The following is a 27634-nucleotide window of genomic DNA, read 5'->3' as shown; positions in this document are numbered from 1 at the left end:
TTTAATGTGATTTCAACAATCTAAAGCCTTCACTATTATTTGTCAAAAAATCTCAACATTACAGGACATCAGCTAGTATGAATTAATAGGAAAAAAACCAGAGTTAATATACAGAGATCCATTACAAGCCATTAGCATCTAATAATGGCACTGATCAAAGTTTCTTCCACCTGGCAAATGAGGAAAGTGATTTATCTGAAGTAAATCATTATTGTTGACAGCTGTCATTATCCCTCCAACCTGGTTCACCAGCTCACATCAATTTTGATGAAATACAAATATAGCTGGCATCAGGCAGGGACCAAATAATAAATAATGGTCCAAGTGAACCAAATAATCGCGACTTTAGAAGAGGTCAACACTGTTGCAGCATCATAGGATATAAACAGAGTTGATTAAAGAAGAAATCACATGGGCTAATGAGGCATTGAGGGATGGACAGATAAACCCAATAGCTCCAATAGACAGAGATAAAGACTCTGAAATAAGCAGATTTTTAAAAATAATTACTCCCTTTTAGTTTTTTGCTTCTCTACATTGGAGTAGTTTTATGTTATGAAATAGAGATTGTTTCAATTAATTTGTATTATTTTAGAAATACGATATAAATCTGTGTTTCTGTATTTTTGTGCTAAGGATTAAACTTCACTTTAGGTTCATGGTAAACATAGGTGCCTACATGTCTATAGTTCATTTTCAGTTTAAACTTTGCTTGCATTATAATTGAGGTTTTACAAAGTAAAACTAGTTACAGATTTTTTTTTAAAAAACTAGACTATTGCTTAGCAATGAGAGGCTTACACAGAAAAGCATAAGCAGTTAGAGTTCAATTTAAACCAGGTAACATTAATATCTAATGTCGCCCCGGCAAAGGCCAACAATCCCCATGTAAGATTATATGTTTTAAGTTAGACAGGTCAGGGTCCTTTTGCGCCCAGACCTTGATTTGCCTTGCAGACACAAGCAAGGTGTCCAAAAAAATTGAAGGTCTTCATGATCCCTTCCACAGCAGGTAGCAAAGCCGGGCTTATGGGCAATGGCAGACAACTGAGTGCACCAGTGTTAGCTATCCAAGTCCCTGGGTCGTGCTTTAGGAGGTATTCATACGCTGCCAGTAACAAGGGCCCAATGCTGTATCTGAGTGGAGGCATTGGGGGATATTGTCTTGTCTTCTTTAATAAGTCCCAGCATTGGTTTATGATCAGTTACGATGATGAAGTGTCTACCAAAAGTGTATTGATGGAATTTTCTAATGCCAAAGACAACAGCCAGTCCTTCATTCATAATTTGGGAATACCTCCGCTGAACATCTGACAGGATCCTAGATGCATACGCAATAGGATTCTCTGTCCCATTTCTCCAGCGATGTGCCTGTACCACCCCAACCCCATATAGGGGTGGCATCGCATGTCAAGTTAAGGTCATTTTTAGGGTCAAAAGGGGCCGATAAATTAGAGGACAAAAGTTACTCTTTCACGTTGTTGAAAGCCTCCAGCTGTGGAACCTCCCCCTCCCATGTTTCCAAAGAAGGGTATGCAAGGGGATCAGTAAAGGAGCTAAATTCAGAATAAACTTCCTGTAATAATTCGTTAAGTCCAGGAGGGATTTCTTAGAATTGGTCCCTTCTTAATGGCCCTCACCTTGTCCTCCACCAGATGAAGGCCCTTGCCGTCCATCCAATAGCTGAATTAGGTCACTGCACTTGCTTGGGAGACACAGTAAAAAGTCTGACAACACCAGGTTTTAGTCCAACCTATTTATTTGATAATATACTCACAAGCTTTCGGGGTTAGCCCCTTCGTGAATTCACCTGACGAAGGGGCTAACCCCGAAAGCTTGTGAGTATATTATCAAATAAATAGGTTGGACTAAAACCTGGTGTTGTCAGACTTTTTACTGTGTTTACGCCAGTCCAACGCCGGCATACCCACATCATGACTTGCTTGGGAGACACAGTTTTCCCCTTTCAGGCATATCCCTAACTCCGAGAATCACCCAGCTTTTCCAGGTGCTCCAGCTCCGACTCTACTTTTTTCAATAGGGAATATTGAACTGGTCTCACTGTAAAATTCCCCATGAAGATCTCCAGCCAGTTCAGCCTGATGTGTTGGTTAGATAGGTCCTTGTCCCTGTTCAATGATGAGTGGCTGTCAAGCTGACTGCTGCCTATAAGTCATTAGGCTTGCCATGATGCCTTTTATCTGGAATGGTTCATCCGTGTAGGTGGCCAGCCTAGCCTTTGTGTTTTCTAAGTTCAGGATCAGAAGTCTGCTCTCCAATAAAGGAGACTGCTGCTTCTGTATCCAGTTCCATTTTTAATGGGTAGCCATTTACTAATAACTCCACCATTATGTGGGCAACATTTGTTGTGGAGATGCAATTTAATTGCATTGCCCCTGTCCTGGTTATGGGCCTACCTGCAAGGTAACGTCCAGTACTGGGTTTGGCTCTTTCTTGAAATAGCATGTATTTTGACTGTTCCTAAATCTTTGCCTCGGTTGTGCTCTGCAGCAATTGCAATAGTCCCCTGCCTCGCATCAATCTTTGAAACATGCTCTGTAGCAATCTGAAGGCTGTCCCTGACCTTACTTGACTACCTGGTGATGCAAGTTGGGCTGCACTGCTGTGAGGGATTCTGGGATATTTTACTGATACCATCATTCTCAGTTGAGGGTTGGACATTGCATGAGGCTCCTCCCCCAATCTGAGGGCACTGGTGTCTGATGTTTCCTGTAGTTCCCGAGCTCCTTTCTCTGCATTCTCCAATGATAGAGCTAACTCAATAGCCTTCTTGATCTCTTGAGATCCAAACTGCGTTTTGCCAATAATTGCTTTTGGTCTGTCACATTGTTAATTACAGTCTATTTTGCAAAGGCCTTCAAGAGTGGCCTGAATTCACAGTGCTCTGTCAATTTTCATAACATGGTCAGAACCCCTGGTCAGATCCCCCAGGAGTTTGCCCAGCTGTGTTGAAGTGGTATTGCTGGAAAATAAGGTGGGTTTCAAAGGCTACTCAGGCCTTTGCAGATAAAAGGCACCATGACAACCCTAGTGACGTACAGGTGGGTTTCAGGTCATAATAACCTTTTGAACAAGTCCATCAGTTTATTAAAGGTTTTGGAGTCAGGGGAATTGAGACAGGCTTTTTATTACACTGAAGGTCAAGACTCTGCATGCCATCAACAGGACCATTTTCTGCTTCTTGTCCCCTCAATATTGTTGGCTCGAAAAAGTAATGCGTGCGCAATGCGTATTTGGCCCAGTTTTCTATGACTGCATCATAGGCTTCAAGTTTACCAAAAAGAGCCAATTTTCTTATTGGAGGATTACTTATCTCGAGAGTAAAGATGGATGGTCCGGAGGGAAGAAAAATATTGCTTTATTCCTCATCATCAATGTAATAATTTTACCGAAGCCAGTCTTCCCTCACCATCACCCTTTAGTTATAAGGGCTCAAAATGTCATTCAATGTCATTGTACACTGTGGCCACAGTATACAAATCAGTCCCAAGGTTTCTTGAATGCCAGCATTTCCCTATTGGGTGAGCCTCACCTTGCCTAATAGGGGAATTGTATTTATGAAGGCCCATGGGGAGATCTTTTGACTATCCCCCGTGGTCATCATAATAGACATCCGATGTGCCAGTCAGTGTCCAGTGAGACCAGTTAGTTCACAGTGTAACAAGCACCTGAGGGGTTTTGATAAGAAATCCACAGAAATTGTTTTGGGTGGCATCTGTCACTTGGTTTCAGAGTGTGGTGTGTCTAATCACATTTCGCCCATTGGTTTACACAGGCTGTGCACTTATTGAGAACTTATCCTTAGAGTATTAGATAAATTGTGTAGCTTAAGTTATCCTTACAAATTTGTATATATCTGCATAGGTATAGCTGGGGTGAAGTAGTGTACTATAACTATTTTCTTGTTTAATATATGTTTTATTCTTTTGTTAAAAGTTAATTGGCAGTCCTATGACTCAGTTCACCCACATATCAGAACAAAAATTAAAAATGATAATCTATTGTTCTGGGATTTGGCTCTAGAACCTGACTGTCCAATAATAACATCAGCTGGAATCGGGACATCTGAAAGATCCTTACATCAGTGGTATTTTAGCTGTAATTTAACAAAGATCTATCCCTCAGGAGGAAACATAAATAAAGAACACAAATCTAAAAGTAGTATGACCACTTAATTCTCTCACTCATTCACATTGATTCTTCTTTTTTCTCTTTAATCTTTCATCTTATATATAGATTAGATCTCTGCTACAGACTTAGCTCCTCCCATTAACCACATTAATACATAACTCTGTATACCTAAACCCACATTCCATTCCTTTAACCAAAAACTCCAGGAAAGATCTCCATCTATAAACAAAAGTCCTTCAGTTTAAAACGAGTAATTATCCTGCTTTCTCAGTATCTGATCTGCATTCCTTCCAGACATGCCCAGTAGAAAAGAATGAACTTTAACACATGCTACAGAAACAAGCACAGGTCATATACTGGAACCTGTGCCTGTAGGCTTCTTGCTGCTGAGTCAGAAAGTTGTTTTCGAGTGCTATTCCTCGCTGACACTCCAGTACACTAGTGAGGGAGGGCAGCACAGCTGGACATGCTGTCTTTTAGATAAGACCTTACATCAAGACCCCGTCTGTCCTTACGGGTGAGCATAAAATATCCCATCATATTATTTGAAATAAAGGTGGTGACTTCTCCCCCAGGCCCTAGCTATTATCATTTATCCTTTATTCAAACAGCAGCCTATAAGATGCACCGGACCATAAAGTGTACAAGGAAGAAAAACAGGAAAAATATATATTTTGTGCATATAGATACTTGAAAATGACATTTACCACCATAAAACACAAAGGATAATCAAAACACTTGGGCAAGTAAATTGAAGGGGTGAGAAAACATATCCATTCCAGATTTTAAAAGGCAGCATTTTCCCAACTACTCGCACATTTTCCATTAGCTTTGACAGAAAAATAGACAGCATTCTCCAAGGCTAATCCTAATTGTGATGATACTGAGCTTTTGATCTATTTCATGTTTCTGTAGCATGTTTTAAAGTTCTTTTTTTTCTATTGGGCATGTCTGGAAGGAATGCAGCTCAGATACTGGGAAAGCAGGATAATTACTCATTTTAAACTGATGGACTTTTGTTTGTAGATGGAGATCTTTCCTGGGGATTTTGGTTAAAGGAATGGAACGTGGGTTTAGGTATACAGACTTATACCGGTTTAGGTATAATATTAGGTATTAATGTGGTTAATGGGAGGAGCTAAGTCTGTAACAGAGAGAGAAAAAGCTTTCTGTTCAGTATTCTGGGTAAAGTTGTTTAAAGATAGAAGTCTGCAAGCTGCACTGAAAATCAAAACCTCTCTGAAAGCTTCAAGGCTGTTAACAATTTATAACAAGTATGCTTGAGTTTGCTAACTGCATTTAAAGTGGAATTTGAGTAGAAGAGGGATGTTGCTTTTTTGGAAATGAAATAGTGATCAGTTAGAAATTAAAGGTGTTGCCTTTCATTTTTAAATATCGTTCAACTGCTAAGAGTTAAGGTGTTTCATTTTGTTAGAATTATATGTAAACAGTGTCATGAATTAAGCTTGATTTGATAAAATATCCCTAATTTGTTAGTAGAATTATTCCTGGAGCAAAGCTTTCTTTCCTCCTATTTATGCCAAAACAGAAAAATTGTTGAGGTTTAGCCTGGCTTCCTAACTTGGGGTTCTGGTCTGGGATACTAAAATAACTGAAACCTGGCAGGAGACAGAGGTGCTGAAAAACATTATTCTCAATTTGAACTCTTCCTCCCTGTGTAAGGCCTTCCAGTTTTTGTTCAGAAAAGCTGAGAAGAGTTTGGTTCATGGATGATCTGACAAACCAACCCAGACCCAAATGCTCCACAATGTGCCACTCTTGATTCTTTATTATGCCAAATACCTTGCTTTTCATCCTCAATTTCCTTATGGAACTGATTTTTATTGGAGTATATTCAGATGGGTGCTGACAACCCTCCTCTTTGTGACCGTCCTTTATAGAATCCCTGCAGTGCTGGAAGAGGGGATTAAACTCATCGAGCACTTATTGACATCCATCAGTGCCAATGCCAGAGGACAGCAGGAATTCTCAAGCTCACTCTAGCTGCCTCTCTCTCTCAAGGAGAAGATAGAATATGCAATTCCATCAATCGACCCTCCTAGAAAGTGCCGTGTCACATACAGAAGAAGCTAAAGAGTGATTTGGGTGACGTGGTGCTTAACAATGTTACTAGTGAAGTTCTATCAACGTATACCGAATAAAGATGGCACAATCCAGACATATTTAGAACTAAATCATCCAAATATTGGCCTAAAGTGGTGTCCGCACAAGTTACCTACATAAGAGGAATTGGGCCCCAAATTCACAGGAGCAAAATATTTCTCCAAGTTGGATGAAACATGGGTCTTAGTGGGTTCATTTAACGGATGGATCTCAGGAATTCATTACTCTCCGGGCTCCACTCGGAAGGTCATGCTTCAAAGATTACATTTTGGCTTATCCATCAGTCAGAGTCTGTTCCTGAGCATTTAGAAAAAATTACAAAAAATGTTATGGGTGCATACGGTGATGATATTGTTGTAATGGATAAACCCAGGAAGAGGATGACTGATACTCATTGATAGCAGCAGCTTGACTTAAACAGCAAGAAATTCCAGGTGAATGTTGGTCAGAATAACTTTTTCGGCTCTATTTGAGTTCTGACCCTGGCAAACACAAAAATGTACAACAATGTCTACTCCCTAGAACAAAGGGATGCTTCAGGTTCTTAGTGCCATACATACCCAATGTCACCAATAGAGCATCATCACTTAGAAAGCTGTTCTATATGTCCAGCACAAAGAGTATCAACATGTGCTCAAGTCATTTAAACAAACATTGCCAGAAGAGATATGTGTTATACAATACTATGACGCAAAAAAAGAGCTGGTCTTAGAAGTAGACACATCTCAAAAAGGGTTAAGAGCGCATATATATAATGGAAAATCAATTGAATTTGTCTCCAAAGGTCTATCATAAGTGCAATCTAATTATTTGTACAGAGTGTGAGACACCCGTTCTGGTATTCAATATCACAAGATTCCACATGTATCTATTTGATCAAAGATTCATTGTGGAAGCTGATCACACACCATTCTAAATGATTGGATACTAGTCCCTGATGAATGCACCATCCAGATTATGATGGCTTCTAATAAGAATACAGAGATACAACTTCAAAATCCATGACAAACTGGGTAGCAAACTGGTCACCTTCACTCTCTGAGCAGGCTAACAAATCTGAAACAAAATATGGATGTTTTGCTATAGGTAGATGACATAAACATTGAAGTAGAAAATATACTCAATGTCGATTTGATAGAGTTTGGTCAACTCAAGTGCAGCCAACTTCAAGAGGAAACAACAAACATTCTATGACTGAAGACATTTTGGGAAGTCATTGTTACAGGTTGGCTTGATATGGCACAAGAAATGCTAGACACCTTCTAGATGTTTTTGGCTGTACAGAAATGAATTAGGGATTCCAAGAAGTGTGATTTTCAAAAGGAAAACAGTTGCTTTTACCTGAAGCTTTTAGCAGGGTTATATTGTCACTGTTAGGTATTATGGGCCTAAAGCGAACGAGGCACTTCGCAAATTGTGTATTGGTCAGGGAACAACAAAATGGTGAAGGTGGAGAGAATGTGTGAAACATGCTCGAATCACCAACTATATCAACACATGAGTCAATGACATTGTCCTGATGAGACAGATGAGCTCAGAATACGCTCATTGCCGCTAGATTTATGGAGGCAGATAAGGAAATCCAGTGAGGACATCCCATTATCTTCACATGGCTTCTGTGAGCATTGTTGTGCCATCTGACTAATGGTAATGCACACTCATATCATGGAGTTGCAATTGAAACTCGTGATCCCTACATTCCAAAAGGATGATGATGACTTGTAGTGGGGACTGTCCATAGATCCTCACAGAGCTTCTGTGAATGTCTGAATCATAAGAACATAAGAAATAGGAGCAGGAGTAGGCCATCTAGCCCTTCGAGCCTGCCCCGCCATTCAATAAGATCATGGCTGATCTGTCGTGGCTCAGTTCCACATTCCCGCCCTCTCCCCATAACCCTTAATTCCCTCTCTTATCAAAAACCCATCAACCCGCGTCTTAAAAATATTTAGCGAGGTAGTCTCCACCACTTCAACGGGCAGAGAATTCCAGAGATTCACCACCCTTTGAGTGAAGAAGTTCCTCCTCAACTCCGTTCTAAACCGCCCCCCCTTTATCTTGAGGCTGTGCCCCCTAGTCCTATTATCCTTTCTGAGCAGGAAGAGTCTCTCCACCTCTATCCTATCCATCCCATTCATCAACTTATACGTCTCAATGAGATCTCCCCTCATTCTTCTAAACTCTAACGAGTACAAGCCTAGTTTATTCAGCCTCTCCTCATAGCTCAACCCCCTCAACTCCGGCATCAGCCTAGTAAACCTCCTCTGCACTCCCTCCAAGGCCAAAATATCCTTGCATAAGTACGGCGCCCAAAACTGCACACAGTACTCCAGCTGCGGCCTCACCAATGCCCTATACAGCCGCAGCAAGACCTCCCTACTTTTATATTCAATCCTCCTCGCTATGAAGGCCAGCATCCCATTCGCCTTCCTGATCACCTGCTGCACCTGCAAGCTGGGTTTTTGCGACTCATGCACAAGGACCCCTAGGTCCCTCTGCACCGTCGCCTGCTGCAGTTTTTCGCCACGTAAGTGATAATCCTTCCTACCATTATTCCTACCAAAATGGACCACCTCGCACTTGCCAACATTAAATTCCATTTGCCATTTCCTGGCCCATTCGCCCAGCCTATCTAGATCCTTCTGTAGACTCTCCACACCCTCCGCACAATTTGCCTTTCCTCCAATCTTGGTGTCATCAGCAAATTTCGACACCCTACACTCGGTTCCCTCCCCTGTCTGGCTGATGGCAGTTTGTTTGCTGTCAGTTGCTAGGATCATATCATGGTGTGCAACAAGGAAAGGTTTATCTCCCTGATCCTGTGGCATCCTTTGTGAGCTGAATCCTTGAGGTTCAATGGCACCAGAGGCAGATGGGATGAGGCGGAGGGCCAGAGAACAACTGGACTCTGTGATGTCAGTCTGTATATTGTGGCAGACATCCTAATTCCCATCGAAATGCAAGCATGACCGATGTGTTGTCACTGTGACTAAATGCAATTAATGTGCTGGAGGGTTGTTTAAAGCACAGCGAAGTAGCCAGGACTGAGCACCCTCCCTTTGTCTTGTTCGGGAATCACTTCTGACTGACAGGAATACAGCTCATCATAAGAAACCATAGAAAGGGTGAAATCTTCTATGAAGTGTAGTATAGTATCACCTCTGAAATTTCCTATCATGTGGAATTTTTAGGTATATCTGCTTTGGATCATGGACTTGACTCAATGTGATTATTTTTTACCTCTTTTTTTTCCATGATTGGTGCATTGGTGACCTTGTGTGTGGTCACAACATTGAGTTCTGTACATGTTGGTAACCCTGCTACTGTGGTCCGCTCTTGTCCAGCAGGTAAAATACTTGTGGTTTCCGTGCAAAGTTACCATAACTGGAATTCAATACAATGAAGGGGTGATCCATTGTACGCAATTAGTTTGCTGTCATAGATTGTATCATTAATTCCCAATCGTCCGGATACATATCCTTCAGGATTCTGACTGCTAAGATGTTCATGCTTGCTCCTGTGTTGATTTTGGCTGTGAGTGTGTGTTTGCCACTTTTCACTGGGAATATGTTACTGATATTAGCCAAGGACTGTAGCTAACTTCATCCACACATCAGTTTGGATCATCAACTTTGAATTGCAAAATGACAATCAATTGCGACTTTGCTCAAGGTTCTTCACATCTCAACACTGCTCTGCATTTCTTGCCAGATCATCTGAGTCTGGTTTCTCCAGAAATGCAGAATGCAGCATGCCAAGGAGAGCTCCTTTACAGTGCTATGGTCTGGGGGGTGAGGGTGTGGATACATTGCGAATGTTAGTAAACAGGTGAATAGATGAAAATTCAAAATGGTGAGTGGATGAATGTGTGAATGGGTCAGGTGGTAAGGTTGCATGGAACAGGGTGAAGTAAGTGGGTAGGATGGTGAAATCAATAGGTAAAGTGACAGCTGAATGAGATGGTAAATGGGTGGGAAGGATGGCAGGTGTGTGCAATGGTTGGTAGGCAAGGTGCTAGGTGGGTGAGGTGATAGGTTGGTAAGGTGGGTTGAAGAAGTTGGGTTGGTTCAGGATGGGCTAATCAGGTCAGCTGGTAGTCACGTAGTGGGGTTAGTCAAATGCAGTCCAGGGACAGTTTATGGGTCAGCAAGGTAATGGGGGGGGGGAGGTTTAGAAGGATAGTTGGATATCGGAAGGGTAGTTGGGGGTTGAGAAAGAGTGTTGGGGGGGTTCTGAGTGCGTGATTTGGGGATCAGTTTTATAATTACCGAGGAGTTAAACTTTTGTCTACCCTTTCTTAGGTAAAAATTTAGTTGAGTCCCACAGAACATTCAAAGTTTCAGTGAAATTCAAGAGTAACATGTGCAGAGTCCCAGAAAGCAAGTGAAGTTCAAGCTTCCTGGACAACTCCCACAGAAGTCAAAACGTCAGGACTTCCAAAGGGTCCTGAAGCACAACTGGGGTCATATGTCCGGTCTCTGACAATCTGCAGACTGGACGTTCTGGGCCATAGTATCACATTCATAATGTGAAAAGCACATTCATTTTCTGCTTGAAGATTTTTCTACCCTGAACATTCACCCTGGTCTGTCTTTTGCTAACTCACATATGTGCTTGCCTTGAGTCTCTGGCGCACTCCCTGTGTTGTGCTAGTCTTGGTTTGTATATTTATTGTAACCTCTGATTTCATGTCCAAAAACCAGATTTCCTACATTGGTGAGTTTGATGTCCTCTTACACTGCATAACTTATAAAGGCTTAGATTGCAGAGAGCTGTATGCTGGGTGCAGGAGACCACATGGTTTTCTTGCTCTCTGCATCCTGGCTGCCACATCAATACTGGCAGTTACCAATGCTTGCAGGTGTAGTCACACACAATGGCTTCATATTTTCTGCCATATTTTAGCAATGTGTCAATATTGAGAACTTTTTCTTTCTCCAAAAGGCCTCTTTCAAAGGCTTCAATGAGTATTAAAGCTATAACCAGCTCCCTTGTCCATTCAGGCAATTCAGCTCCTGACATATTACAATCCTCGCTCTTATCACAATACCTGCTGATAAACTCATCAGACTGATTCTTGCAGCTGTTGTGTGTTGGCCATCACACCAATTGGCGATTTAAAAAAAAACTCTTTTGTGGGACATGGGCATCGCTGGCTGACCAGCATTTATTGCCCATCCCTAGTTTCCCTTGAGAAGGTGCTGGTGAGCTGCCTTCTTGAATCACTGCAGTCCACATTCTGTGGGTTGACCCACAATCCTGTTAAGGGGGGAATTCCAGGATTTTGACCCGGCGACTGCAAAAGTATGGCAATATATTTCCAAGTCAGGATGGTGAGTGGCTTGGAAAGGAACTTGCAGATAGTGGTGTTCCCATTTATCTGCTGCCCTTGTCCCTCTAGATGGAAGTGGTCATGAGTTTGAAAGGTACTGTCTAAGGATCTTTGGTGAATTGCTGCAGTGCATCTTGTACATACTGCTGCTACTCAGCATCGATGGTGGAGGGACAGGATGTTTGTAGATATGGTGCCAATCAAGCGGGCTGCTTTGTCCTGGATGGTATCAAGCTTCGAGTGTTTTTGGAGCTACACCCATCCAGGCAAGTGGGAAGTATTCCATCACACTCCTGACTTGTGCCTTGTCGATGATGGACAGGCTTTGGGGAGTCAGAAGATGACTTACTCGTAGCAGTATTCCTAACCTCTGACCTGTTCTTGTAGTCACTGTGTTTACATGGCGAGTCCAGTTGAGTTTCTGGTCAACGGTAACACCAAGGATGCTGACAGTCGGGGATTCAGTGATGGTTACACAATTGAATGTCAAGGGGTGGTGATTAGAGTGCCTCTTTGGTGATGGCATTTGTGTGGTGCAAATGTTACTTGCCACTTGTCAGCCCAAGCCTGGATATTGCTTCAGTATCTGATGTTCACTTATACAAAGCTGCTCCTCCAGCATATTCCACATTTAACAGGATTCTTCTGATCCTCAGACAGGCATAAATTATTGACCCTATGCAACCATTCTTTTCCAGTGGATATTTTTTATTTTCATTGCTTGCTTATCTAGTTCTTTGATTGATTAATCAAAAAGCATAATTCCACAATGTTTAAAAAATTTGCATCAGACATTGGGTTGACTCCTTGAAGAATTTATTAATAATCTTCCCCGTTTTTCACAGATGCTCCTGACTTACAGAGGATTTGTATCACTCCACTCATGGAAAAATTCAGTGATGCAGCTGCTGTTCTTTTAAATTCTGCGCCCACTTTTGGCAGATTCATCCGAGGGACGCTGTTTCTCTGATTTAAGTGTCTTTTTATCTTCCGTGCAGGAATGGCATCTGCAGCTTTTCTGCCCAATTCGCAACTGACTGCTCAGTGCGACTCTGAACCACCTCACTGCCCCCATTCATCGCTGATCATCTATTCCACAATCACCATTGTCACAGATAAAAGTTATAGTTCCTGTGATCAGGAAGTTTATATCAAAGGAGTGTGTGTTTTCTTGCCCTCAGACCAGATGGAATTATTTAAAATAATTCCAACAGCAAAATTTTTGTGAATTTAAAAATAAGGAATGCTATTTATTAGCACACACTTGCCCCACAGGTTAAAAAATACAAAGTTTCACTCACTTGACTCAGCTCACAAAATGAATAGACAGGGAGGAGGAAAAACAGTACAATTATTATTTGATTGACTTGGTTTGTAATTTCTTAGTTGATTGATGCTTTGGTTGAATTATAGAATCCAGACAGTACAGAAGGAGGCCATTTGGCCCATTGAGGCCAGCACAAATAACAAACCCACCCAGGCCTTATCTCTGTAACCCTACATATTTACCCGCTAATTGCCCTGCTACTAAGGGGCAATTTTGCATGGCCAATCCACCGAACTTGCACATCTTTGGACTATGGGAGAAAACCCACACAGACTCAGGGAGAGCATGCAAGTTAAAATTTGGTGCTTCTAAAATTGTAAAAGGCCAGGGGGGAAAGCATTGAATGGTCCCATTAATGTGGATAAAAGCAAATTACTGTGGATACTGGAATCTGAAACCAAGAAAAAATTCTGGAAAATCTTAGCAGGTCTGGCAGCATCCATAGGGAGAGAAAAGGGCTGACATATTGAGTCCAGATGAATCTTTGTCAAAGCTCGCTTTTAGATCTTTCCTCTACCTACAGATGCTGCCAGACCTGCTGAGATCTTCCACATTTTCTCTTTTGATCCCATTAAGGTATTTTTTCTGTGCTTAAAGATTTAAAATACGAGTACATAGAGAACCCAAACTGAAACATTAGTATCGAACGACCAAATAGTAGTTTTACCAAGACAACAGACTTTTGCATGCCGCTAATTAATTTGAATCAGGCACTTAGATATCAAAAAACCTATTAAATTTAAATCTGATGGCTTTGACAACCTAGAACCAATCCTATTGTGGAAAATATTGATATGTCATCGTGGTATAAAAGAAGGGGGCAGTGGGACAAAAAGGGAGAGCAACAGTCACCTGTCAGAACCAATAGCTCTCAGGTCTCTCGAAAGAGAATTGCTGGCTCTCAAAGCTTCATCTATATCTTAGAGAAAGCACGATCTAGATGGCAAAGGTACCAAAGATGAAAGAAGTTCCAGAAAGAATCGACAGAGAAGGCCCAAAATATTCCAGAAGACACAAAACCTGACTACAACTTAGAGAGTGACTAAATTTTATTTTGTTAATGAGTAGGAGTTGTATTTATTTGAACAGCATACCATTTGAATCTTGTTTTATTCGGGAATAGTTAATAGTTAGAAGGAATTTATTTGGTTTGTTAATTATTTAGTTAATTTGCTCACTGTTAGTTAGATAAAATAAATTGTTACATGTTGATTTTAGAGAGCGTGTCAGGGATTTATTTTTATTCAACCACTAGAAGTTACAGAAGAGCAGGTTGCACCACTTCACACACACCTTTTACAGATTATAGGGTGAGGTACTCCCCTTTGGGTGTTTTGGTGTTAGTTCTCAGAGGGAGGAATCCATTTCCGCTTTATAACAATATGCTCCCCATAGTCTTTCTCCATTGTTAAATAATCTTGTTCCTGCATATCAGCATTTGAAATGAACTTTCTGCTTCTGGTGGAAAATCAAATGTGTTTTTCCCTTTTGGATCATGCTGAAATAAAAACTTCAGCATTAATATATTTACTGTCTTATAAAGTATTCAATAAACATGCATTTTCATAAACAAAAATACCTAGAAGATGCTGAAAATTCATTTTTGTGCATTCTTAAAGCTTTAGCTTTGAAAATGGTTCAAAATTGAATCAATCCATTCATGATAAAGAATCTCTTTGGTTTCCTGTTGTGCTCATAAAAACACCACGATCACTGCGGTTGACACGTGGGTGTAAACAGTTAAACATTTTAACAAATGTCAGTTTTGTCCAAAATAATGTTTTGCGAGTCACCAACAGATTTATTCCATTATTTTATATTCAGCAAGGTTTTAACCCATGCAGGTTAGAGACGGGGGAGAAATGCAACCATTTATTCTTCAACAACAAAAACAGAAAATGCTGGAAAATCTCAGCAGGTCTGACAGCATCTAAGGGAAGAGAATAGAGCAAACGTTTCAAGTCTAGATGACCCTTTGTCAAATCCCACTAACGCAGAGATTGCAGACTGGGAAATTCTACAAACTACACATGTCTAGAACGCACAAATGTGATGGAAAACTCTTGGAGCTGTTCTGAGGTAGAAATCTTCAGCTGAACACAACCAACTGAGACAGACTAGGGCTATGAATGAGGAAGTTTAAGGCAAGCATCAAAAGACACAAACACAATTCAATGGCTCAATTTATCATGGTATTGTAATTACTTTTTATCCAGTTTGGATTATAACATTGTGGACATATCAATCACAGCTTTGAAATTTTCATTTCCCCAGCCTCAACAGCTTTTTGGGGACAGTTTCAGAACTCCACTACCAAGTCTATGAAGAAATGCTTTCTGACATCACCCCCTAAATGGCCTTTAATGACACACTAGTTCTGGGCTCCCTCTATCAGATTAAACATGTTCTCTACATCTACCAACCAAGTCAAACCCTCTAATCATTTTATGCTGTGCTGAAAATGATGGCAGGTCCCATCCAGTGAGGAAATAACCGTAGGGGTGATACTGTAATCTTGGTACAGTAATTGAATTCCTATCCAGCAGCCTCCGCAGAGTAACATACATGGTATGTTCATCTGTAATCGTTTCTTGATTTAAGAAAAAAAAATGCTCTGCCTGAACTCAAAAGACTACTGACCTGAACTTGGTCTTGGAGGCCAAGTGTTTGGCTATATTATGTCAAGTCAGGTCTCACCATGTATGGAGACATAAAGCCTGAGTTTATAGGAATGCAATGGAATAGTGCAGGACTTGTACCTCCTGTTTGATGGATGCTGCTGTCTGAGCAGGTCCAATAACAAGGGAGATAATTTGGGAAAAAGAAGAGCAAGAAGATGGAGGGCAGGAACCTTGCACAGGAATGCCAACATAAGAAAGAGACGGGGCCAGAACAATACAAATAATTTTAAAACAAGGTAACAGTCAGGAGAAAGCAATCACCTTTGTTACATCTCTGCTCAATAAGAGAGTGTAAGAATGGGCCCATGTCCCAGTGAAATGGACACATTGCTGAAATCACATTTTTGTATTGAAATATATGTCTCTGTGCCTTGTGCTGAAAGCAGAGGCACTCAGAGCCATGTATCTGATCACTAAGATGACAGCAGACATCTGAAAAAGGATTAGGAAAGAACAGCTGGTTCATCTAGCCTGCCCTGTTCACACCAGTGAGCTTAATTCAGTCATCCCCATTGCCATGCAATCTCCTGAGACAGGAAAAAAGAAAACAATTACAGGCCAATTAACAGAAAATAAATCATCAGCAAATTTCTCTCAAATTCCCACAGGTAAACAGGCAGATTCCTGGAGATCCACTTGCTTACTAGAAAATAAAGTGTCTTTTGCCCTCTCGAATGGATGCAAAAGATCCCACGTCATTATTTTGAAGAACAGTAGTCGAGTTTCCCTGGCCAATATTCATATCTCAAGCCACAACTAAACACAGATAATCTGATCATTAATTTATTGCTGTTAGTGGGATCTTACTGTGTGCAGACTGACCTATCGACATTACAACAAAAAGTACTTCATTACCTGTCAACGGTGCTTTTGAAAAGCCAGTTCTTTTTTTTCCACTTGCTGGAATTGGGGTCATTTCCCTTTTGAATTATTTGGAATGAATCTACACCACTTTTAGAATCTGAATATAATTAAGAAGGAAATAGAAAATTTTGAGTAAGTAAGGCTGTCAAAGGGTATGGGGAGAGCATGGGAGTGTGATGTTGAAATAGAGGATCAGCCATGAACATAGTGAATAGTACAGCAGGCTTGAAAGGCCAAATGCCTACTGCTCCTATTTTTTATATAATCTTCACAATGTCTGTCGAAGCATCCAAGTTGTATAGGACTTGTATAGGGTCTTCCCAACTGCGGCAAATTGCACAGAAGCCTAATTTTTGGATTAACTTTTATTAACTAGCATGGATTGGGTCTGGTACGCCTGAAGCTTTTAAAGGACTACAACAAACATTTAACAAGATGTGGCTACTTAAAGGTATATGGCTGCTGCATGTGAATTCAGAATAGGGAAAGGGTGACACAAGGCTCTAATGGACAAGAAATGTGAAGGCTGCTTAAAAGTCATTGGGTTGATAAAGTAGCTGATGAAAATCAGATGACAACATAGGAACATAACAGAAGGACATTTAGCGCCTCAAGACTTTCACATCAGACAGTATCTCACTCCTCATCATAGTATTATACCAAAGTGTCAGGCTAAATTATGCAAAGTCAAGGAAAGTACAGATGGAATGATGCAGGGCTCATACCTCCTGTCTGATGGATGTCAAAGGGAGGGCGCTGCTGTTTGAATTGGTCTGAAAGGGAGGGAAATCATTTGGGGGAAAGCAGAAGAGCAAGGAGATGGAGATGGAGAGCAGGAACTTTGAGAAGGATGCAAACATAAGAGATGGGGCCAGAGCAGTACAAACCATTTGAAAACAAGGTAACAGTCTATTTCAGTGACATAAATTCACATAAATAGAATATTCATCTTAATTCTATCATTTTTGTTTTTGAAGAAATGTTAATTTATCCAGTGGAGTGAATGAAGGATTATTAATGGCAAAATACTGCAAACCATTTAAAAAAACTGCAACTGAAATTCAGTTGAATAAACTTGAAAAGTGTACAAATGATGCAATGCAAAATTGAGTTACTTTTAGTTTTTGTTTCTTTCCCAGTGTACAGGTTCCACTGACACAATCAAGAAGGAATTGGATTATTATCTGAAAAGGAAGAACGTGCAGGGTTACAGGGAGAAGGCAGGAAATTGACACTGGCTCATTCAGACAGCCAGTGCAGAATGGCTTTCTTTTGTAATAATTCTGTGAAAACATCAAAGCCATGACTGAAATTCACTTGAATAAAATGTGAAAACCGTACAAACGACACAACGCAAAGTCACGTTACTTTGTAAACTTCTCTACACTTCATTGTTGCATCTTCCCCATTGCACATTTCTCCACAAAGGTCTCAATTTGATTCAGTGCAGAGAAAAATTGCCAGCCACTTCCACAGCAACTGCACTGAATGAGATGCAATGGCTAAGGTGGGGGTGTGAGTGGCTGCCAGAACTTGCTCACTATATCCAGTGGCTTTGGTTTCTTGCTCGTTCTTAGTCCTGGCAGCATCAACACCCAATGCAGCAACAGTAGCAATTTTAGCATCTCCTGACAAAGCGACCCCGCTGACTTCCTTACCGCCACAGGATCCTCGTTCACCCCACCAGACCTGGCCATAATTGCATACCACGTTTTGAAGTGGTTGACCCACGATGTTGAAACAGGGTCATTGCCAAATTCTTTGGCCAACTCGTTTGCCTTCTCCAGCAGCATGGGATCAGAAGGAGTAGGGTGAGGCACTCTGACCTGCTTGAACCAGCCCAGCAAAGCTGATTCAATATTGGGCAGGCCGAAGTCCGCATTCGCTTTCTCCTGCTTGAAAGGTTCTCCTGGTGAGTCAGCAGCAATTCTCTCCTTGTTCTTCAGATAGGTCGAGAGGGTGGCAGGAGGGATGTTAAATTTTTGTGCCACTGCTTTCTTCATCTTTTCAGGGTGCTCCTCCACATATTTGATAATCTTGTATTTTTCCTGGATTGTAAGGGTCTTGTATTTCTGGCCAGTCATGCTTGCAAAGCTACTCAGTCTCCACTCGGGTGGGTGAGGGGGAAACAGTGCTTCTGCGAGGACTTGATATTGAGCAGGAAGCCATTTGAATTAAGTAGTACACATATCATTGGTCAGGAGCCATTCGTGACAGGAATTCAAATGAATAATTCTAATTAAGCAACTCATCAGATTTTGATTTGAAAAAGCAAACAATTTAAATTCAGGGAACTGGACCACAGCTGCAATGTTTCCAAAAAAAAAGGAAATGTTGTCCAAAATTTCACTATAAGAAGGCAGAACGTGATTTCCTTCCACATCCCAACCCTACTGTTCCCCTCAATGACTCCAGCCCCAACCCTATTGCCTCCTCAGTGATTCCAGCCCCAACATTATTGCCCCTTCAGTACCCCAGGCCAAACTCAATTCTCGCCCCAGTGACCCCAGGCCTGACCCCACTACATTTTCAGTTGCCCCAGTCCCAAACCGAGTACCCTCAGCAACCCCTAGCCCTATCTCCAATGCATCCTTAGTGACCCCAGCCCAAACCCTCCTGTACTCTCTCTGACCACTGCTCCTAGCCTATGCACCCTCAGTGATCCCTGGCCCTGGCCCCACTGCCCTTCAGTGACCCCTACACCTGATCCCACTGTGATGCTAGTCTTAATCTGTCACCTCAATGACCTTGACTTTTTGGCACCGTGACCCAAGCCCTGACCCTACTGCACTCTCTTTAACCCCAGCCCTGACTGTACTACACCCTGTGACCCCAGGTCTGACTCCACCCAACCTTCCTTCCCCTCAGTAACCCAGACTTGACCCCACTGTGGCTCTAGTGACTCTAGCCTCAACTTTACTATCTCCTCAGTGACTTCAAAACACTCTTTGTTTTGGCGAAAACGCTATCAATGAAAGTCTACTATAAGCACATGACTCCCACAATTAGTTGACTATATTGTCTTCCGCTTCCTATTAGGGTCCGATTCAATTGTCCCAGTTTCTCCTAATTCTTTCTGTTCTGTTGATCCAAACTTCATACCAGCATTGCTGATATGCTTTTCTTCTCAACCATGGATTTCCCCCATTCCTTCCCATTGTGGCTGACAATGACCTTGTTCCTCTCCTGGTTTATCCCTTCCCCTCTCTCCTAGAACCACAGTAGGGCACCTCTGGTTCTCTCTTTCTACCCCCCCACTCTCAACGAATCATTCATTGCTATTTCCATCATCTCCAGCACGATGCCACTGCCGAATAGCTTCCTCTCCTGTTTTCAGCATTCTGAAGTCCACTCCTCAACCACGCCAATACCCCAGTCATTCCCTTTCCTAAGGCCTCTTCCTATGCAAGTGCAGATGATGCAAAGATGCCCTTTCACTTTCTGAGGCCTCAAACACACCCTCCTGCTATGAAACAGCGATTAGTGTCCACTTCTTGCAACTTTACATGACGTTGTTACTGAGCTGGGGAGACTAAATGAAGACTAGGTGATCGGCCACGTTGTGGAAAACCACTGTCGATTCTGCAAGGGTGCCCCAGGATGGGTGGCCTGCAATTATAATTCTCATGAAGTGGAGATGCCAGCATTGGACTGGGTTAAGAAGTCTCACAACACCAGGTTAAAATCCAACAGGTTTATTTGGAATCACGAGTTTTCGGAGCGTTGCTCCTTCTTCAGGTGAGTGAAGATACCTGATGAAGGGGCAGTGCTCTGAATGCTCGTGATTCCAAATAAACCTGTTAGTCTTTAACCTGGTGTTGTGAGACTTATTGTATTTCTCCACCTTGCTGTTGATGACCTCCTGCAGTTTTCCAATGAACCTCAGCATAAGCTCTAGAGGCAGCAACTTACAGCCTCCTGGACCCAATACTGAGGACAACAAGTTTGGATCTTAGCCAGCAGCAACTAATGATTATTTCAGTCCCACTGACTGACCCTCTCTTGTCCATTCGCACCTCCCTCTGCATCAGGTTGTCATTTACTCACCCTGTCAGATATCTCTCCTCCTCACCTGTCTCCCTAAACCTCGCTCATCTTTCCTCAGAGCTGACGAAGCCTCTTTCACCCCAAACACTCACAGCTTTCCTCTCTCCAAACTCACTGACGGTGGAGGCCTGGCTCCACAGTCCAGAGGATCTGCCTCGGGCCGCAGGGGCGAACCCGCCTTTTCACCTCCACCGGAACTGATTGAGGGACGGACCGGTTGCCTGGGTCCGTCAGCCAGATCTCCCCCTCCCCTCCCCTCCCCCATTCCGGCAGCGGGAGGCAGGGAGTGGAGCGAAGCGGCCGCCACTCAACCACCCTCGGCTCCCCGGGATGCAGTCCCGGTTGTTGCTGCTGCCGAGAGGCGGTGGCGGAGCCGCGTCCCTGCGGAGATTCGTCAACATCGTGCTGAAGCCGCTGAGCGGAGCCGGGCCCGCGGCCTCCCCCCGGATCAGGCGGCTGGAGACGGCGGCAGGTGCGGCGGCTTCGTTCCCGTCCGTGTCTTAGAGCGAGGTGGCGACCCCCAGCCTGTATCCCACAGACACCCGCCTCTTCCCCCCCCCCCCCTCCGAGACAACCCGCAGAGACACTCCTCCCGGAGAGAGAGAGAGATAGATCGCCCCTCCAACCCCCCGAGATACCCCTCTCAGTGATGCACCCCTCACGTAGGTCTCCCTTCAATGACCCCCCCCCCTTTCACTGATACCCTGTTCAGAGATATGCCCCTCACTCCTCAGAGACTACCCCCCCCGCCTCAGAGAGACTCCCCCGCCCACAGAGAGATTTCACCCCTCAGAAAAACTTTGATACATGAGGCTGCAAGTTAAGAAGGCTCTTACACTGATCCCTTTGACAACTTCCCAAGTGTGTCTATGCCTGTGTAATACTTCGAACTGTCTTAATGATGTTGATTACTGTATAAAAAAATACAAATTCCTTTCAGTGTCTATATCTTTTCTGTCTCATTCCATCCTCCATTTATTTTGGTGAAGTATTTATTTATCCATAGGGTGAGAAAGGAATTTTCTCAGTAATTTCACTGCAGTGTTAATTCAAGCCTGCTTGTGACATTAATAAATAAACTTTAAGAAGGAGTTGACACATGGTTATCAGGAAAGATGAACTCAATACGTGATCTTGAATTATAAAATTAAAAATAACGTTCTCCCTGAATGTGTGTTTGCTGAAAATACAGATGTCAGGAATTGAAGCATCAATTCAGCCCATCAAATTTGCACTGACTCTCTGAATGAGCATCTTACTCCTCTCACTGACATCCCCGTAACCCCACTCATTTACCATGGCTAATCCACCTATCCTACACATCCCTGGACGCTAAGGGGCAACTTGCCATGGCCAATCCACCTAACCTGCATGTTTTAGATTTTGAGCTTGTCAAATGTTGTGCTGCTGTTTTGGATTCTGGTACTGGTACCTATGAATAATTGAAAGCAGTTGTGACCCATTGGAAATCATCCGCTAAAAAATTAAGACAGTATGAAGGTTTCAGAAAAGTCATCTGCAGTGCGTAAAGACAGCAACCTTAAAGGTGGCATTTTGCTATTGTACGTTGTATCTGTATTACTGTGACTGGTTGAGGATGTTTTTCAATTCACAATGCAGTTAACTGAAATGGCAAATCTTTTCAAAATGTAAAGATTTACCCTGCCTATTTTCAAATTTGTAGGTGACATAATTACCATTGGAGATGTTCAGTTTAAGCTGAAACACCCTAAAAACCCTGAACTGGTGCCCTTGAAACACAGTGAGTAAAATTGATATTTTTCCTTTTCATTATAAATATTTTTCTGCTTTGTATGCTAGTGACTGTGGTTGGGACTGTGTAAGTAGACAAGGCTTTACAGAAAACTGGTTTCAATTAGTAATAATATTAATTGTTAAAGATTTTATAAACATGGTTCTCAGTACACTTGGAATGAGCATTAAATATTGGCATGATCCCAGCTGATGTTATTACTGGACAAATCAGATCCTTGGGAATCCAGCTTGATAGATCCTAACTGTTACTTTTTGTTTAAAGATGAGGATGAACAGTGTCACAGGACTGCCAATGAAAATTTAATTAGAAAACAAAGCATTTATTAAATAAGAAAAGGTCAGTTATAATACTCCCCAGCTATACCTTTATATACAGATATATACAGATTTGTAAGATTAACACACAAGTTATACTATTGAACTTATACTCAAATGCTCTAGGTAATTACACAGTCCATGTAAGCCAATAGCCAAATTGTAGTCAGGCACGCCACACTCTAAAACCAAATAAGGCCTTTGACAAGGTCCCTCATAGCAGACTAGTACAGAAGGTGAAGTCGCATGGGATCAGAGATGAGCTGGCAAGGTGGATACAGAACTAGCTCGGTCAAAGAAGACAGAGAGTAGCATTTCTGAATGGAGGGCTGTAACAAATGGCGTTCCTCAAGGATCAGTGCTGGGACCTTTGCTGTTTGTAATATACAAAAAATGATTTGGAGGAAAATGTAACTGGTTTGATTAGTAAGTTTGCAGACAACACAAAGGTTGGTGGATTTGAGGATAGCGATGAGAGCCATCAGAGGATACAGCAGGATATATACCGGTTGGAGCTTTGGGCAGAGAGATGGCCGATGGAGTTTAATCTGGACAAATGTGAGGTAATGCATTTTGGAAGGTAAAAAATACAGGTAGGAAATATTTAGTAAATGGCAGAACCTTTAAGAGTATTGATAGGCAGAGGGATCTGGGTGTACAGGTACACAGGTTACTGAAAGTGGCAATGCAGGTGGAGAAGGTAGTCAAGAAGGCATATGGCATGCTTGCCTTCATCGGCCAAGCTTTGAGTTTAAAAACTGGTCAGTCATGCTGCAGCTTTATAGATCCTTAGTTAGGCCGCAGTTGGAATAAAGTGTTCAGTTTTGGTCACCACAGTACCAGAAAGATGTGGAGGCTTTGGAGAGGATACAGAAAAGAATTATTAGGATGTTGCCTGGTATAGAGGGCATTAGCTATGAGGAGAGGTCGGAGAAACTTGGTTTGTTCTTACTGGAACGACGGAGGTTGAGGGAGCGACCTGATAGAAGGTATACAAGATTATGAGGGGCATGGACAAAGTTGATAGAAGCTTTTTCCAGGGGTGGAAGAGCCAATTACTAAGGGGCAAGGTTTAAGGGAGGCAAGGTTTTTTTTTTACACAGAGGGTGGTGAGTGCCTGGGAGTCGCTGCTGAGGGAGGTAGTGGAAGCAGATGCGATAGTGAATGTCAAGGGGTGTCTTGACAAATACTTGAATAGGATGGGAATAGAGGGATATGGTCCCTGAAGGATAGGGGGCTTTAATTCAGTCAGGCAGCATGGTCGGTGCAGCCTTAGAAGGTCGAAGGGCCTGTTCCTGAGCTGTAATTTTCAAGTGACAGTTGTCACCCAATACAGCTTCTGTGGCTTTCTCATCAAATCCTCCCAGATGGCCTCACTGGAACACTGGCTTTTATACAAAGGTTTGCAAAACTCCTGTCTCAAAAAAGACACTTTGGAATCTTCTTCTACACAAAGCTCTCTCTCAGATACCTTCACCAAGGATCCACATTAAGGGTTTTAAGCTTTCCTTTCGGTATTCTTCTGCCCTGAATCACCCTCTGCGTTCAAGCTTCCATACAATCTCTCAGATAACCAGCCACACCAATGGGGGCACCACTGCTTCACAGGCTGTACTAGGGCATCATCAACCTTTTCATCTCTGATGACTGGCTTCTTGCTTGCCAACACCTCGAAGTTTGCACTTTGTAGCCCTGTCATTAACTGTCTCTCTGCCCCTTTAATTCAGTGAATGTTACCTTGTTTAGATTCCAGTTGTTTGTCCCTTTGACTTCAGTCTTCCAGGGACTTTCTTCTTTTTTATTCCCTGGTTTCTGGGACTTTCTGCTTTTGTTTCTGGGGCTTGTTTTCTGTCCCTCTGTAATGTCCTGCCTGTACTGACAGTCTGGAATGCTTCTTGGCCCTGGATTATCTGGTTCCAGACTGAAACTCTAGTGCTTCGGTGTGAGCATCTGGTTGGTGAGCAACAGGTTAGTTTTTTTAAACCCTATAATTGCTTTTATGTCATAAAACCTTCATAACAATGCAGGCAAACAAGTGAAACCAAATCTGCAGACTTCTAGACATCTTTGTTAAACATGAAGCTAAACTGAATTTTTAGTCCTTTCTTTGCATACACATAAAGAAAAATAAATTAACTTAAACATTAAGCTATGTCTCATTTCAAACACACACACTACAAATATAGACTAATTAAACTATCTCTCTCTCCTAACAATACAAACCTTCTTCTTAGCCCTTGAGAAGTTTGTGCTGAGCTGCTGCCTTGAACCACTGCAGTCCATTTGGTGCGGTGGATCCCACGATGTTGCTGGGCAGGGGGATCCATGAGCTTGATCCAGTGATGACTAAGTAATTGTGATACATGCCCAAGTGTGTGGCTTGGAAGGCAACTTGGATGTGTAATTTTTCCATAGATCTGCAATCTGCAACCTGCACCCTTTGCAGAGGTGGAAATCTGAGAACTCGACTTTTGTCAGGCCATTGCTTGAGTGGTCTGTGATACTTAACTCCTAACTTTGCCAACAGTTGTTATGTATTTGCGTGAGAGCTTTTGTTTCACAATTGTGATCAGGTGCCTTTATATCCTGTTGCTCCAGCAAGTAAAGCATTTTCTGTGTCCATTAAGTACCTCTTTAAACTAACTCCACTCCCTGATGTTTCTTTGGGGATTAAATGCTTCATTTATCAAATTCATCCTCAAACTCTTTCCTCTATGGTTCGTCCTTGTTGCTCTCCTTCATGACTGGATGGTCTCACACCCTATGGTAATAGTGCCCCAAGAACACAGTTTCAGCCTAGTCTATAATGGCCTTTGACCATTAGCTTCATTCCAAGATAATAATCCACTGATTTAATGTCTGTACTGCTGAAAATATTAAAGTGCCTGCTCATTGGTAAAATAAATACTGGGTGTACCTTTATCATGTCCTAATAAGATGCTTTGTCAATCCAGTCTGATTCTTGCTTCTCTTCCTTATGGTTTGGTGCAGCTAAATGGCTTGTTGGGTCACCTCGAAGGTTAGTTAAAAGTCAACCACATTGACATGGGACTTGTGTCACATATAGGCCAGACAGTAAGGGTGGCAGCTTCCTCAAGAACGTTGAATGAATCAGTTGGGAGTTTAAAATAGTCTGACCGCTTCATGGCTGCTTCTACTGATTTTGCAAGTTTTATAAAAGCTGAGTTCAAATTCTGAAACTACCCTGTTTGCACTTGAACTTGTATCTTCTGGATTCTTTTTCTGGGTCTCTGCATAACCACTAGGCTTGTGAACCTGTATCTATTCTTGCAAAATAGGTCCCAATTTGGGAGGGTAAGGATTTTATATTCTTCTCTGAAATACATTGTTCCCCACAAACAAATTTGTAGTGTTATGATTCTCTTAGAGATTGACAAACCAAAGAACCAAATTTACTGAATAACCCCAATGAAAAAAAACCAATGGACATAATTTTCACCTTTGATGACTTCTCCTTAATCATAAATTACACATGAATCAACTGGCTAATCACAGCTAATATAAATGATAAATTAGAAATTAAATCGCAGAAACAACCTTTCAAATTAGCTCGGTCAGCCCACTTGGCATATACCGCACCAGTTTCAGCACAAAGTCCTTCAGAGCTTGAGTTTTCCTTGTTTAGAATTACAGCTGCTTTTCAAGGATTAAGTTTCTGATACTTAACTGGTTGGAGCTCCATTCAATCTGGGTTCCACAGGTACAATCTTCAACAAAATGATGCACTTCTCCAGAATCTTCTGAGCTCTGCTGTCTTTGGTTTTGGTAGCATGGATCCACTGAATAACCTTTAACAGAACCATCAGCAATGACCTTCTGCACTCTATGGCTAATTCTGGTAATTCAATTGCTCCAAAGTAACAGAAATAGTGGCAACGACTGTGTATTTGCTGTTTGTCTGCTCCCACATCCAGCCTATGGGTTTCCCTTTTCCAGCTGTACCACTACCTTGTTCTCCCTCTCACTCTTCCCAGGAATCTGGTCGCGTAGGTCTATTTCTTGTCCCATCCCCAGGTGGGTTTTTGTAGCGGGTGCACAAGTAAGGACCTGTGAATATTTCCAATACTGTCCTCCAGGAGAAGTCCAAACAGTCTGCTCCAAAATTATTTTACATGGTGGAATCCCCAGCTCTGTCCCTGGAGCCACTCCTCACTCTCATCAACACATATGCCGTTAACCTTGTTCTGCAATTAACAGAATGTTTATTCCGCTTCTACATGTTGGCTTTATTGGTGACAGGCTGTTGCTTTGCACACTAAAGATAGTGCTGCTACCATCTGCTCCCACGGTTATGAGCAACAGTGAGGTCCGCTTCAAGACCTGGATGTTGCATATGATCTCTCCCTGCTTCATTACTGCCAATTCCATCACAGTATTCTATTAAATGTATTGCTTCACATCTTTTATCTGTCTTGTTGCTCTACATTAGCTTCCATTTACTCTCTCATCTGAACATATATAGTCAACAGCAGTAAAAGAGCGGTTGAAAAGTGAAACTTTGGGATTAAGGGACCCAATCCTTAAAGTATGAAAGATAAATTAATTAGACTGTTTAAATGAAAGCATCTGAGATTTTTGATTTCATCAGGAGGGGCATTGAATCCAAAAGAAAAGAAAGAGTTCCAACTCTATACAAATCATTATTTTGGTAGCAACTAAATTATTGTGTCCAGTTTTGGATGATTTGTTATGGGAAGGATGTTAAAACCAAGGAGAATGTGCAGAAGTGATGACATGAACAGCATTAGTCAAAAGGGCAGAGCAAAGAAACTTTTGATTTTCATGAACAATTAGAAGTTTCACCTGATCTCGTATCAGTGTTCAAAATTATGAAGATGTTTTTCATGCAATTGGAGATTGTGATAGTCTAGCATGTTTAACATAAATGCCTCAAACAAAACCTGACACTGAGAAAATAAACCAGATGACCAAAAGAGGCCGATCTTGAGGAGGAGAGGTAGAGAGAGAATTCCAAAGCTTAGAGCCTTTGCAGCT

At 42.0% G+C, this 27634-nt stretch overlaps 1 protein-coding gene and 1 long non-coding RNA gene across 2 annotated transcripts in view; one reads left to right on the top strand and one right to left on the bottom strand.

Moving 5' to 3' along the window:
• Positions 1-15859: 15859 nt before the first annotated feature.
• Positions 15860-20666, bottom strand: LOC145353400 (uncharacterized). Its single transcript, XR_013888694.1, has 3 exons — positions 20528-20666; positions 17596-17664; positions 15860-16577 (listed from the first exon to the last, which is right to left on the bottom strand). It is a non-coding gene; the product is annotated as an uncharacterized LOC145353400 (long non-coding RNA).
• Positions 20667-20795: 129 nt separating this feature from the next.
• vwa8 (von Willebrand factor A domain containing 8) overlaps positions 20796-27634 on the top strand; it is a 329616-nt gene continuing 322777 nt past the window's right edge. The window contains exons 1-2 of the mRNA XM_080204136.1: positions 20796-20999; positions 22212-22289. Coding sequence (XP_080060262.1) covers positions 20858-20999; positions 22212-22289 — 220 coding nt within the window. The 5' untranslated portion in view covers positions 20796-20857. The remainder of the gene's footprint in view (positions 21000-22211; positions 22290-27634) is intronic.

Source organism: Carcharhinus amblyrhynchos, chromosome 15 (genome assembly GCF_965287045.1).
Source record: "Carcharhinus amblyrhynchos chromosome 15, sCarAmb.v2.hapA, whole genome shotgun sequence".
In the NCBI taxonomy this organism is placed as follows: domain Eukaryota; kingdom Metazoa; phylum Chordata; class Chondrichthyes; order Carcharhiniformes; family Carcharhinidae; genus Carcharhinus; species Carcharhinus amblyrhynchos.
This window is presented reverse-complemented; position numbering and strand designations above follow the sequence as displayed.